Here is a 12776-nt window from a genome sequence, read left to right as displayed (position 1 = left end):
AGTTACTATACGCTAAACGGTGGTAGCGCCAGTCATCCGTTAGTTACTATACGCTAAACGGTGATAGCACCAGTCATCCGTTGAGAGTTGTAAGCTCATGGGTCACGGCGGAGGCTGCCCCGTTTTCTGACAACGCGATTGGCATGTGGCCGAGAGGCTTAAATCCCAGCGCCACGATGAAGTGCTCAAAACTGTTCGGACGCGACGAGGGCGGCTTGAAAATTGTGCAGTAGTCGAAGAAGGAGCTCACCTCCCTGAACATGGGCGCGTCCCTGGAGCCGAAGAACGCCTTGCACACGAACGCGCCGTCCGTGTCCAGCAGGGAGTAGCAGACTGAGAGCGCCGACCTGATCAGCGCAGACTGCAGGAACGAGTCTGTCTCGTGGAGACCGCTCACGTCCGGCGCCCCGTCGCACGTTATCAGCTGCGCGTTCCTCTTAAGCTCCTCAGGAATGCCGCCCTCAAACACGTCGCTCACGTTCCTCGCCACGTTTTCCACGAACAGGCTCTGGACCTGGCTCAGCACCTTCGGGTCCGTTATGTCGCCCCTCAGGAAGTGCACGCCCTCCAGCGGCGCCATTTGCTGCAGGTCGATGGCCACGATGGCGGGCATAACGTTGACGTACTCGAGCAGTTTTTTGCACAGTCTGCGTGTTTTCACGTCGCTCGGGGCTCCACCGGCCGCCTTCGAGCCGCTACACTTGTCGGATGCTTGTGCTTGCAGCTTTTCGCAGGCGCTCTTGAGTGTGTTGTAGTCGTGGTAGACCAGATTCCTCAGCAGCTGGGACCAACTTCCCGGGGCCGAGCACAGGTCGACTACGTTTTTGACTCTCCCCAGGTTATGGCAGTTGCGCCTGACCTTGTCGTGGTCAGTCAACTTTAACTCCTCTCCGCGGTGTACCTCTTCGTTGGCGTCCTTGCCGGGGCTCCCGTTCGAATCCTCCAATGTGTCAGCGTAGTCTTCACGTTTCGAGTCTGAACTGCCTCTTAAACCTGAGTTTACGCTTTCCTGTTCGCAGTCTGCGCAGAGTGAGTTCAATAACATCGACAACGCTGCTCTTTCGTCCAGTATTGGATATATTATGTGGAACGACTCGAATATTTGCAGCAATTTATATGCGCTTCGTGCTCTGAAGCCCTGTTCCTTGGCCTTCCTGTAGTATATGTCTCTGTTCTCCTTGGTGGTGTGTGCCATTTGTTCAAACTACTATTTTTTATCCACCTATTTTGCACTTACTTCACTACCAATGGCAGGGTCGACTTTTGCGATTTTCTATCATGAATCTACCATCTATTCTAACATACATGACTTTACAAACATAATCGTCTAATATACATTCAATTTATCAGTTTTACTATACAGTTGTTTTAAAAATTTATCCTTGTGAGGGGGCTGCGAACACTTTCGATATCGACAACTCGTCCTCCGGCAAGTCCACCATCACCTACAAATTTACTTTCAAATTTCTTCTTACCTTTTGTCCTTTCTTCTTTCTCCGTTTTTCCATCTTCAGTGAGTGTTTATATCTTCTTACCTACACATCATTTTACGTCCATCCGTTGTGTTTACTTACCATCATCGGCGATATATATTTTGAATTTCTCCACAGCGTTATTCCCTTAAAGCTTCCTTCCAGTATCAATATCGGCTCCAGCACGAATTGTGGTCCTAAATCACTCCATTTACTCCACCAAATTACCTATCTCTGTTAGTGTTTGATTCTCCGGGTTGTTTACATAAAACTCGTTCTTCGGCGATATTTGGTAGTGTCTTACTATTATGTGGTCTTTGAAGTTGAAAAACGACAGGCAGTGGTCGTGGAACGGCATGCTTCTCGGGTGATTTCTTGGCGTGCCCATTGCCTGTGACAGCATCCTTTGTATCAGCTGCAGGTGCGGCACTTCTCCAAACGACCTATCGAACGTCAGCAGAGGCCTCGACCTGGCCAGACAGTTTCCCAAAAACGTGGAATCCTTAAGTGTGTGTACTGCGCATTCTTGTTTTCCTCTTAAACCTACTGTTTGTCACTCTCGACTTAAGTGTCGGTCCTTCTGGTGTTATTGCTATCCACAATATCATTTCACTCTTTCTCGACTCCAAATACATTGCGCTCGTGCATCTATTTATTGTTTAACTACTCATTTCTCTTTACCTGTTCATTTCGCAAACTTCGTTTATTTCTTCGTAGTTCATTTTATTTTCCCATTTTGCCTGCGTTTTTCGTTAATTTATCTCCATCTTACTTCCGATTTATGATGTGGTAGCAGAGCTTTCAGATCCTTCATCAAGCTCATTCCCAGGTGCGATATTCTTCTGTTTGCGAACACCAGCACCTTCCTTTTATCTTTATATTTCTTTGAGGTCTTCAGGTACTCTACGTTTTTTATTTTATATGGGTCTGTATCCACTTCTTCCTCGTCCTTCCTGTCCTCATCAATCACCTCATTCTCCAACTCATCTGGGTGATTCAACTCTTCGTTTTCTCCTGTCATCTTCGGTTTTCCTTTTTTATAAAAACTATTTGTTTTTCATATAATATTTTTTAATAATACAATAATATATTTTGATCGTCTACACCCACAATGGAAGGCAGCCAGCCATAAAGCCATGTGTGTATATAAAATTTCCACTCAGATTAGGTTGCTTAAAAATACTGGTCATCGTTTATCGATAGTTCCTTCAGCTGCACTGTCAGCTTACTCAGTGCCATGTCGTCAGACAGGTCCGACCCCGGGGTTATGTCCACTTCCTTCGGCATTTGTGACCTACACATCAATGTTAGCTGTTTTCCATCTCCGGGTCCTCCTTACCTTGGATTGCGATAAAAGTCTATGTCCTTTTGCAGCTCCTTTCTGCTTATTATTTCGTCTTTGAAGTCCAAGAGCTCGTCTTCGTCGATGTCATCTTCCAAGTCGTCCTTCTCCTTGTTACTTTTCTTCTAAAAATTTGTCAATTAACTCTGTGATGTCTACTTAAGTACCCTGAATATTCTCTTCAGCACCCAGTTGTGCTTCAGAGACTGCTTCTTCGCCTTTCTCACGAGTATTACGTCGAATGGTATTTTCTTCTTTATGTTCGTTTCCTCCTCCGAGAGTCCGTTCATGTTGATTCTCCTAATGTCGTAGCCCAGGTACGATCCTCCCACTGTCAGGATCTTTCCCAGGTGCGACTTCGTGTAGATCACCTTCGACGAGTTTGAGGCCATGATCTCCACGTCCACGAGCTCGTAGTGCGACTCCTGCTTCTTCGAGTAGTCTCTCTCGATGTTTAACACGATGAACTCATACAGGTTAAACTTGTTGAACACTGAAACGCCGTTATTTGACTTTCTCTCATTGGACTTACGTGATTCGAAGGGGTGTCTCCAGTACTTGTCGCTCGATATTTCCAGCCTCCTCAGCGTGAACGGGTCCAGGAGTGTGATCGTCGAGGTCAGGTTCGTGCAGAGCAGGAACGGCGACACTCCTCCGTAGACCGAGCACACCTTCGGCGACAGGAACACGAGGTCATCGACGCATATTGGCACCAGTGAGACGTGCAGCGTGTACTTGTAGTTGTACTTGTTGTTGTTGACGTCCTGCGTCACCAGCTTCTTGCTGTTCTTCACCTGCGCCACTATTTTATCCGTCACGAAGTCTGCGAACTTCTGCGCGTCGTTTCTCGACGGGAAGTGCAGGTCGAATCCGTTCCTCCTCGAGAGTATGTTCAGCACGTTCTAAAAATCCCATTTGATGACCTACTGCCTACCTCGTGTGCGTTGTTCTTTAGTATGATCTGCTCTAGCAGCAGTATGTGTTTCTTGTCCTTCGTCTTTTGCCTTATTTGCACCATCGCCTTCCACGTGTGCGGTGTGTACATCTGCTTGCAGTTCGAGCACTGCGTCGACACTATTGCGAAGTCGATGTTCAACGTCTGCTCGACTACGCAGTTGTTATCTACTTCCTTTTGCGCCAAAAGTTTAATTTTCAACTTTTTGCTGTGTGGTTCGGTCCATTTGAAGTTGGCTTCCACTATCTTCAGGAGTTCTATTCCCTTAATCTTCTTCAAACATATAGACAATAGCTCTTTGCTTTCCAACTCGCAATTCAGCCTATAAAAGTCACGTGAAAAAATCTATTATACATGTATAATAGTTTACACAATACACCCATCATTAAATATGTATTTTTACCATCGATCGTGATAAAATCTTGCACAGGTTGAGCATTGCAGTATTGTACAGTGAGTGGATACGTTTTCGCTCAAATCGACGCTCTTTGTTAGGCAGGTGGCACACATTCTGGAAGAAGTTGGTACTGCAACAAATTCACCGCAAAGGAAGCATTGCATAGGAGGATAGTCAGAATCCATCCTAGCGGTGGAGGATTGGAACCAATCCGCCATCACGTATTTTTATTTAATCTGAATCAAACTAAGGTGACCAACCATAACTAACTAATTATGAATTTATGGTACTAGAAGAATAAACGATTAATAATAAATTGGCCGATGCAATCCCCATCCAACATGGTTTTATTATTCTTCCTATATGTTTAATCATTAATAATTTTGTACAATTTCAACAATTTTAACCATTTCATTCTAAATCTAGTTTACTTCCAAGATCTTCCTGTGATTTAGACTTATTATGACGATATTCAACTTATAAGTTGTTTATTTGATCTTACACATAATACAAATGACGTATTTCGACAGCTGGAATGAATTTCTTCACGAAGCTAGACTTTTATACTTCAGAACTCCATTGAAGGTTTGTTTTTTGCTATTCTGATTTACAACCGCTCAGACTAAATACGTTTTTAAATTACTCAAGGGAAAGGGGAAGATTATATTAAAAGTCACAGATAACAGACAGGTATTTTTATCTAAACCCATGTGTTTTTAGTGTTGTAAATTTCGACTAAATACAGAGTCGAGCAGTCGTCTAATAAGTCAATTTAATGCGTTGTTTCTAAATTGGTCAGTTTCAAAGGATTTATCGTCAGCCGAGGACCTTCCGCTAAAGATTGCAGGTATGTAAAACGTTTACACAAAAATATCGATTTTATAGCTACAAAAACTAAACAAAAACCCAAACGTCTTGGACGTCGCAGAGTGTAACGACCAAAACGATGAGTGACAAAGATAAATCGGATGGTAACTTGGGAAAAGATAACCCTGTAAAGGTATTTAGTTTGATATTTAACGAAAATAATTCAAATGTAGTGGTATGTGCAGTGCGGAGAGAACGACATCAGGGGACCGTGTGATGCAGAGGCGCTCAAATCACTTCTAAAATCGTATAATATTTACCTAAATTGCATACATTATTAAATAGTGCCTTTATTGATGGATACAATCACGTCTGGTGCGACGGAATGGACTCGTGGAAGGCGATATCGGAGTGCGACGAGCTCAGGCAGCTGGTGATAGGTAAAGTTGACGAGCACTGAACGAGGTGTAGATTCTGACGAAAAGGACTCAGAAGAGGAGGCTGTGCCACAAGCCACGGAGTATGCGTCAGCTTCAGAGCAGCCTACTGCCTTAGAGGACGCTGCAGTCACAGAAGAGGACGAAGCGAAGAAGCGCAAGAGGGAGAAGAAGAAGCAGTACTTAAAGAGGAAGAAGCAGAGAATAGAGTCAGGTCAATGGGTAGACTCGTCGGTTAGTTTCCTAGATCTCAAGTGGCTTTTAGAAAAACTGCACAGTATACGTTTCTGGGTTGCCGAAGGACACCAGTTTGGCCGAAGTGGCCGAAGTGTTTAAGAAGGCGGGGCTCATAAAGATTGACCCACTTACAAGTTAGTTCGTAGATTCTTACAAAACCCGCCCTTAGCTCTTCCTAAGATTAAATTGTACACCGACGAGAACGGCGACCTAAAGTCGGATGGCACTGTAACGTTCGTAAATAAGGAATCGGTGGAATTTGCACTAAGATACTTGGACAACTACCACTTCCGAGAAAACTGTGTAATTCACGTTGAACCGGTAAGTGTTGAAATAGACAACATACTCATTTAATTACCCATTAGTTCGCACACTTATCAAATACGGTGCCCATATAGTAGAGTTATTTACAAACGTATTGCAACTAGTGACTGTACTTATTAATTATTGCCTCAATGTATATTTGCTTAGGCTAAGTTTGAACCAAGATCCAATCAGCAAAACAAGCCAGTCCCAGCATCCGTTAAATCAGAACTCCGTAAAAAATACTTGGCTGCCAAGTATGAGGAGGAAAGGTACCACTCGTGCATACACACTTACTTAGTTACGCATCTATTGGTCACACATTTATGCTGATGTTTAACGTTGTACACGTTGTTTTCCAGTTAATTTGCACAAACCTAATCTTCTCTTAGACTCAAGAGCTGGTCTGACAACCTGGATGATGGCACTGGGCGCAGAATCGTGATATCGAAGCCCATGTTCTCGATGGAGGACGCCATGGTATTGTCCTAGCTGCCTAACCCTTTGCCTTTAGAGATACGAAGCTGGTGACAAGTTCTATACTGAGCTCAAGGACGAGATCGTTAACGTTAGTGATCCACTTGACTGAAGCCTGCAGGAAATCAAGAAGTACGTCGAGGTCGAGAAGGTCACGCCGATCGCAAGGCACCCTCAGGGCGTCGTCTGCATCAAGTTCAAAAACTCCCTGGACGCCGAAGTCTTCATATCGGTTAGTACACCCCTGAATAACCCTTTTAGAAATTCAACAACCGCCTGTTTGACGGCAGGAGTCTGGAGGTCTACTTTTTTGACGGAAAGACCGACCTACAGGCGCAAGCCTTTCCCAGCAGGGTAAGTTTGCCCTTCTCAGCCGCACTCACCATCAACGCTGTAGACTGCTAAGAAGCCAGAGCCTGAACCTGATCTAAAGAAGGACGACGATTTCAAACGCGTACGTTTTACTCGAATTTACTCTTGTGAATTTTCAATTGTTTTGGCTACTTATCCTTATTTGTAGGATTGGATCGAGGAGCAGAGCAGTGACGAGGAGTTTGAAATAAGAACTGAGTAGCTTTGCACACCACCTTAAAGCACATAATTTTTTATGAAATTAGGGTATGCGTAGTCTCATTTAAGTACACTGTACTGATGTATCCTGAAACTGGTGTCCATGCAACACTCGTTAACTTAACTTGTGTCATTCAAAAGAGTCTCTGTAGTAATCTGGCCCCTTGTCTCCCAGAGCAATCAACTAAACATCGATGTATCCTGAATTTATAGAAAAATTAATAGTGCGTAAACAACAGTCCAACAAATAAAACATACCTCCTTTTCCAGTGCTTTTAGATACTCCCCGTTTTCTATGCGGATTCCGTACATGCCGCTGCGATTTGTGAACACTTCACTCACCAATTTGGCCACTTCCTCCTCCAGCTTGCTCCTTGCGAGGTGGCCCTTGCGAACCAGAGTCAGTGGGTCCACTACGTTGTAGTACAGCTCATCCACTGGGTACTCCTCTTCGTACTCGTCGTCGAAGTAGTCCACTGTGCCTATTTCTTCTTCGTAGTTCTCTCGGCACTCCACTTTTAGTTTTTTGTAGCAGGTGAACGGGCCTAGCAGCTTCCACTTTTCGTTGCCGTGCATCCACCTGAATTCCGAGCCCTTTCCTTCCAGCGAGTACAGCCTCCACGTCTTAGCTGGGTACTGGACCCCTTCATTTGTGTACTAATGAACGGGATGTGAAACGCATATTTAATGTCTTACCCTTCTCATTTTTCTAACCAGTCTGTTCATTGCCTCCTTCATAACTTCGCTGTCCTAAAGATTCGTGTTATCCCCTAGCTACCCACCTAAGTAGCCGTACCGATGTGTAACTACTTGTGATAGCCATGCAGGTGTGTAACTAAACGTGATAATTAACTGTATAAACCAAGTATTCGTGCAGCTTACGAATGATTCTATGAACGTCTGGCCTATGAAAAGGGCTGGGCGGATGTCAAATTGCTCAAAGTCCAGGGGCTCGGCCTGGTCCGAGTAGAAAACTCTTCCTGCCATCACCACTCTGAGGTTATTGTGGTACTCTGGGCTCTTCAAGACCATCACGCACCTACGCAATTTGTGTGCACTGCCTCTTTTACCTTCTCGAATGAACTGCATTGTCGTCGTCCGCCAGGTGATGAGAGTCCTTCGAGTCAAGCAGGTACGCTCCCTTTGCGCTGTCTATGTCGTCAGCTGTCGCGACGATTCCCGTGTTTCCCAGGTAGAGCGGCAACTCCCTTATGTACTGGTTTGGGACGAATTGCCTTGCTTTGCTCATCGCCGGTGGGTAGAATGCGTACCACACTCCTGTCATGCTGTCCATGTCATTCTCCCACTCCTCCAGACTGCTGATAACGTTATACTTCCTATAGCTTGCGAGCGTTTTCGGGTCTTGCGAGTGTATTTTCCACTTGAATCTCGTGGCTTTTGGCGATATGAACTTGTACCTGGCCCCGTGTGTTTTATTGTAGCAACTACTGACTCTCGTTTGTATCAGAATTATAATATACAGTTGTAAACATAACATTGGCGCTCTTTAGTATTACAGACAGAAGACAGCGCCAACCGCCATAACGTTTACGTTTTTACACATTCTGCTTACATCCTTTACACATCGCAGAATCCAAAGCTCCCGTATCTGGATTCCACTGACTATTATCACACATTTATATACTTTTTTATTTTTATACAATGATTTTCGTTACAAAGGTTCATTATACATGTCTACCGTGTGACTTTGTTATGGTGTGCAAGAACACCAATCTCGTCATCATATACTGAATACATAACGAATAATCGCAACGCTGCTTTTAAATCATATTTTTGAAAGCGTTAACACTTTCGGCCACTCCTCGGTGTTTATTCTGTAGTAGCAGACGTGCTGCAGCCTATGCTCGAAGACCAGCTTCCTCAGGTGGCCCATTTCCTTCTCCTCGTCGTACCCGTCTCCAGCCACCAACACGATCTTGTTCGAATTCGCCGTGGTAACCTGCAGCCACGGCTTCCTCGTGTTATTCCTCAGTGCGTTCACCACTGCAATCGACTGATTGTGGGCTGAAATCGCCTGCACATTTTCCAATTTCACCCACCTCCTCGCCGCAAACTCACCTTAAAGTCCAGGTTCGTCGTGAACGTGTTCTTTTCGTTAAATATTGGTATCGATATTTGCGCAGTCTTCTTGTCCGCGTCCGATAACGACGAGAGCAGCTTGTTTATGTGTATTGAACTACCCGTCAGTGCTCAATTACTCTGCCAACTTACTTGGGTATGTGTCCCATGTTGTACGACTCCGCTGACCGCACGTCCACTATGACGCAGTCCTTGAACACGTTTGAGAACGTCTCTATCGGCAGCCTGAAGCACCTTTCAAACGGGTACTCGTCCGACACGAATATGAACGTGTTTCTCTCCAGGTTAAATCCTTCAGAGTCACTCTTCGCCTCTTTTGCCGTTTTGCTGTTACCGTTTTGATCCAGCCATTCGCTCAGCGGACTCGACTTCTGTGCAGACGCCTTCGCGCTAAGCACTTCGTGCCAGGTCGTGTACATGTGCGTCGTCAGGTACATCAGCATTGGCACGTTCAGCGAGTTTACTACGCACGATATGAAGGATATTGCTATCCTTGCATCCGTGATGGCTGCACATTCTTTACTTAGCGTTAACACTTACCCAGTAGCCTCTCTCTTATGTTGTGCACTATCATCACTGCTAGGAACTTAATGTACTGCTTCGGCTGCACCAGCACCGAGTCCCATATCATGTACAGCTGATCCACCGTTGTGTTTTCTGCGAACAGCGACATGAACCACGGCAGTGCGTACGAATCTGCATACGCTCCTAACAATTTATCTATTTGCTCCTTTTATGCTTATTGTTTCAATAACTACTATCATACTAGTAATAAATAACCCTTTTACTCAACTTATGTGTTTGTACCTATGCTTCTCAGGTGATATGATATCTCTGGGTCAAAAAAGTTTAATATTGTGCTGAATTCACTCAGGTAGTTGTTCACGAACGATCCTGTTGGTGCGTAAAAGTCCTAAATCGCTTGAGAAACTCCAATTTACCTTGAGGTATTTACGGAATATCTTGTCCAACATTGCGTTGTACACGCTTGAATCGTGGTACAGCATCATCAGCGGTATTGAGAACGAGTATATTGAGCTAAAATACTTCTTTAGGTTCTGTTTCATCCTACCTTGGCAGCTGCTGGTGTATTATCTTCCTCTTCAGGTCTTCCACACTCGACAGCAACCTCTTCACATTCGTCGTCGAGTACAAGAGGTCATTATTCTACTCATTATTAATCAGCGTCAATACTTTTAACACTGTTCTATTGTAGCCTTTTATTACTAACGGTGACTGATTCTACTTACATAGAAACTCAAGTTCTGCTCCAGCTCCGGCGGTATTGGACCAAAGTCGTATCCGGTGCTCAGCGGACACCCCTTCGTCGCTGGCCTGTATACCACCTCCAACAAATTGCACCAGATTTGACTCCTCAGCAGCGGCGGTATGTCTATCATTGCCTCCACGTAGATCTGTCTTCTGTTTTCCGCTGCGTTTGTCAGCAGTCTCTTGAACCTTCTTATTCTCAACAGCTGGTATATGAAGCACTGGTGCCTTGCGTATACACACGACGGCCTCAGCTGGTGCTCTATTATCATTGGAAATAGGTTCGCCAACTTAACGTGGTTTATCAACTCTCCCAGAAATACCCTTCCCACCTTGTACTTCTTAAAGTATTCAAGTGTCTATATTTCCATTAATTTCCTCTACTGTAGTTACATAAACTTATCATCGTATATTACTCTATTATACTCGTTTTTACTTCAATGAACTTACCTTGTAACTTGACTTCCTCTTCCTAGACTCCTCTTCTGAATCTACTCTTTTTATTATTTGGAATGGCATCAGGTTGTTTACTTCATTTCCCATTAACACCCAGTAGTATAACACATTTTCCAGTCCCACGCAGTTTAAGAAGAACTTCGATTCCGAGAATGTCGCTTGCGATTCTTTAAACTGCTCCACTGTGTAATGCTGACCGAAGCTATCTACTTCAGTGGCGTATTCGTATTTTTCCTTATATGTGAACCATGAGTAATCACAATATTCTTGCTGCTTTAGTGGTCGTTGTATATCTTCTCGATCATCGTTTTTTTCCCTATCACACACATTACGTATATTTTTTTGAGATAACTTCAGCATGAAGTGCCTTGAGCATAAATCCAATGCCGATGGCCTTTGTGCGTTCTCTATTATTAGGCAATAATTTGCTACACTCAGCAGGTAATTCAAGCTTTCTACGTATTTCTTGTGCTCGACACTCCATCCTTCCGATTTCTCGTTTATTTTTATCAAATTTCTCAACACATCCTCTCCTGTCAACAGCTCTATCAATACTGATATTGCTTCTTCACAGGATATTTCTCTTTTCACATCAGATTTCTTCTCCTCATTCCCTCCCTTCGGTACTACCAATTGTTCATAGCCATTATTACTGACGTGTGTTTTATTATTTTTACAATTTATCTCTTTATATTTTACCTTTTCAAATATTTTATTTATTAATTTTACGCTTTCAGATTCATTTTCATCTGATGAGAACTTAAACTGTGACGTTACTATTTTGCATATGTTCAGTCCTATTGTTGAAAGTTGACTATTGTTCCTTTCCATTTTATTTATTAACACAAGCAAATATTGTACAAACAGGTATGCTTCCACTACCGTTGTGTTTTCTCCTACTCCTAAATTGAACAATTTTTTCAACCTTTCAAACCCCGATCCTATTTTACAACCTTCTTCAGTGTGTGTATGCTGAGCGTCTAACTTAACTTCGCTTTCCCATATTACGTAAAATGCCATCAGCAGTATGCATATTCCCAGGCACCAAACATCAACGTTAAACCAGAATAAACCATTCTTTACCTTCTTTTCATTCCAAAACACTACTTCTGGCGGCATATACAACATTAGGTTATACAGGTAGTTTGAATTCTTTACACACTCAATGAACTCATTTCTATCATCCATTCCAAACCCGTTCATAATATAGTTTCTTCTGTGTTGATTTTCTTTAGCTTCTTCTTCTTCTTCCATTTCCATCTTACTGATCATATAACTTACTATGTTGTTCACATAGTTGTTTGCGTATCCTCCTATCTTTACCAATCCTTCGTCTGATATCGCTATGCAGTCCAGCGTCAGTCTTCCGTGTGAGAATCCTGAGCTGTGCAGGTATTGCAATCCACATATGATCTGGTTTACAATATTTGCGAAATTTATCTTCAAAAACTCTTCACTGGCGCTCTTAAAGATTCTATTTAACGTTAGTGAGTATCCTTCCGAAACAAACAGGTATGAGTTTCCGTCTATTCTTATCACATTTGTGTATTTACACACGTTTACGTGGTCTAGTCCTTTCAGGTGCTCAAATCCTTCAGTGACGATCCCATGAAGCTTATTTTCCAGCGCTCCAGATTCTATCTCACCTACGTACATTTATTTAATCCCTTGTATGGCCACTTACCGTATTGAAGTTTTTCGTTGAAGTCTATTCTTTCAACGTTCAGTATGATGTGTGATTCCACACGATTTCTTATGTACGCCATTTGTAATTCCCATACAACTGGTTAAATTCATGTTTTATTTACATAATTTTCCAATAATGATATAATCATTTATTTATTTTACATTAGTACTAATTATTCAATCGCCTTTTACACTACGGGTTACACCATCCACCCCTATTTCATCATTTTACTAACACATTTTTACTTAATATACATTGTTAATTTAA

The 12776-nt window shown here is 43.2% G+C and overlaps 7 protein-coding genes across 7 annotated transcripts; 2 read left to right on the top strand and 5 right to left on the bottom strand.

The window, feature by feature from the left end:
• Positions 1-73: 73 nt before the first annotated feature.
• TOT_010000783 (tRNA-2'-O-ribose methyltransferase) lies at positions 74-1195 on the bottom strand (the record flags this gene model as incomplete). Its single annotated transcript, XM_009691331.1, has 1 exon — positions 74-1195. The coding sequence occupies one exon, from the start codon at positions 1193-1195 to the stop codon at positions 74-76; it is 1122 nt and encodes a 373-aa protein (XP_009689626.1).
• A 181-nt stretch (positions 1196-1376) lies between these two features.
• TOT_010000782 (uncharacterized protein) lies at positions 1377-2493 on the bottom strand (the record flags this gene model as incomplete). Its single annotated transcript, XM_009691330.1, is given in 7 exon segments — positions 1377-1445; positions 1458-1535; positions 1575-1669; positions 1701-1988; positions 2020-2120; positions 2154-2212; positions 2245-2493. 7 exon segments carry the CDS (start codon positions 2491-2493, stop codon positions 1377-1379), a joined length of 939 nt encoding a protein of 312 aa, XP_009689625.1.
• Positions 2494-2645: 152 nt separating this feature from the next.
• Positions 2646-4384, bottom strand: TOT_010000781 (nonsense-mediated mRNA decay protein; the record flags this gene model as incomplete). The annotated part of the gene is made up of 5 exons (XM_009691329.1): positions 2646-2766; positions 2812-2939; positions 2982-3716; positions 3749-4091; positions 4173-4384. The coding sequence occupies 5 exons, from the start codon at positions 4382-4384 to the stop codon at positions 2646-2648; spliced, it is 1539 nt and encodes a 512-aa protein (XP_009689624.1).
• Positions 4385-4679: 295 nt separating this feature from the next.
• TOT_010000780 (uncharacterized protein) lies at positions 4680-5101 on the top strand (the record flags this gene model as incomplete). The annotated part of the gene is made up of 4 exons (XM_009691328.1): positions 4680-4751; positions 4788-4856; positions 4887-5013; positions 5052-5101. The coding sequence occupies 4 exons, from the start codon at positions 4680-4682 to the stop codon at positions 5099-5101; spliced, it is 318 nt and encodes a 105-aa protein (XP_009689623.1).
• A 527-nt stretch (positions 5102-5628) lies between these two features.
• TOT_010001193 (uncharacterized protein) lies at positions 5629-7001 on the top strand (the record flags this gene model as incomplete). The annotated part of the gene is made up of 9 exons (XM_009691327.1): positions 5629-5644; positions 5689-5781; positions 5817-5968; positions 6119-6222; positions 6343-6430; positions 6549-6659; positions 6689-6781; positions 6825-6881; positions 6948-7001. 9 exons carry the CDS (start codon positions 5629-5631, stop codon positions 6999-7001), a joined length of 768 nt encoding a protein of 255 aa, XP_009689622.1.
• A 203-nt stretch (positions 7002-7204) lies between these two features.
• On the bottom strand, positions 7205-8480 carry TOT_010001296 (conserved hypothetical protein; the record flags this gene model as incomplete). Its single annotated transcript, XM_009691326.1, has 4 exons — positions 7205-7654; positions 7694-7747; positions 7880-8036; positions 8068-8480. The coding sequence occupies 4 exons, from the start codon at positions 8478-8480 to the stop codon at positions 7205-7207; spliced, it is 1074 nt and encodes a 357-aa protein (XP_009689621.1).
• A 2606-nt stretch (positions 8481-11086) lies between these two features.
• Positions 11087-12619, bottom strand: TOT_010000778 (uncharacterized protein; the record flags this gene model as incomplete). Its single annotated transcript, XM_009691325.1, has 3 exons — positions 11087-11088; positions 11146-12450; positions 12544-12619. Coding segments are annotated over 3 exons (1383 nt in total).
• Between the last annotated feature and the right edge of the window lie 157 nt (positions 12620-12776).

Source organism: Theileria orientalis, chromosome 1, assembly GCF_000740895.1.
Source record: "Theileria orientalis strain Shintoku DNA, chromosome 1, complete genome".
Lineage (NCBI taxonomy): Eukaryota > Apicomplexa > Aconoidasida > Piroplasmida > Theileriidae > Theileria > Theileria orientalis.
Note: the sequence above shows the minus strand (reverse complement) of the source record. Positions and strands in the feature narration are given on the sequence as shown.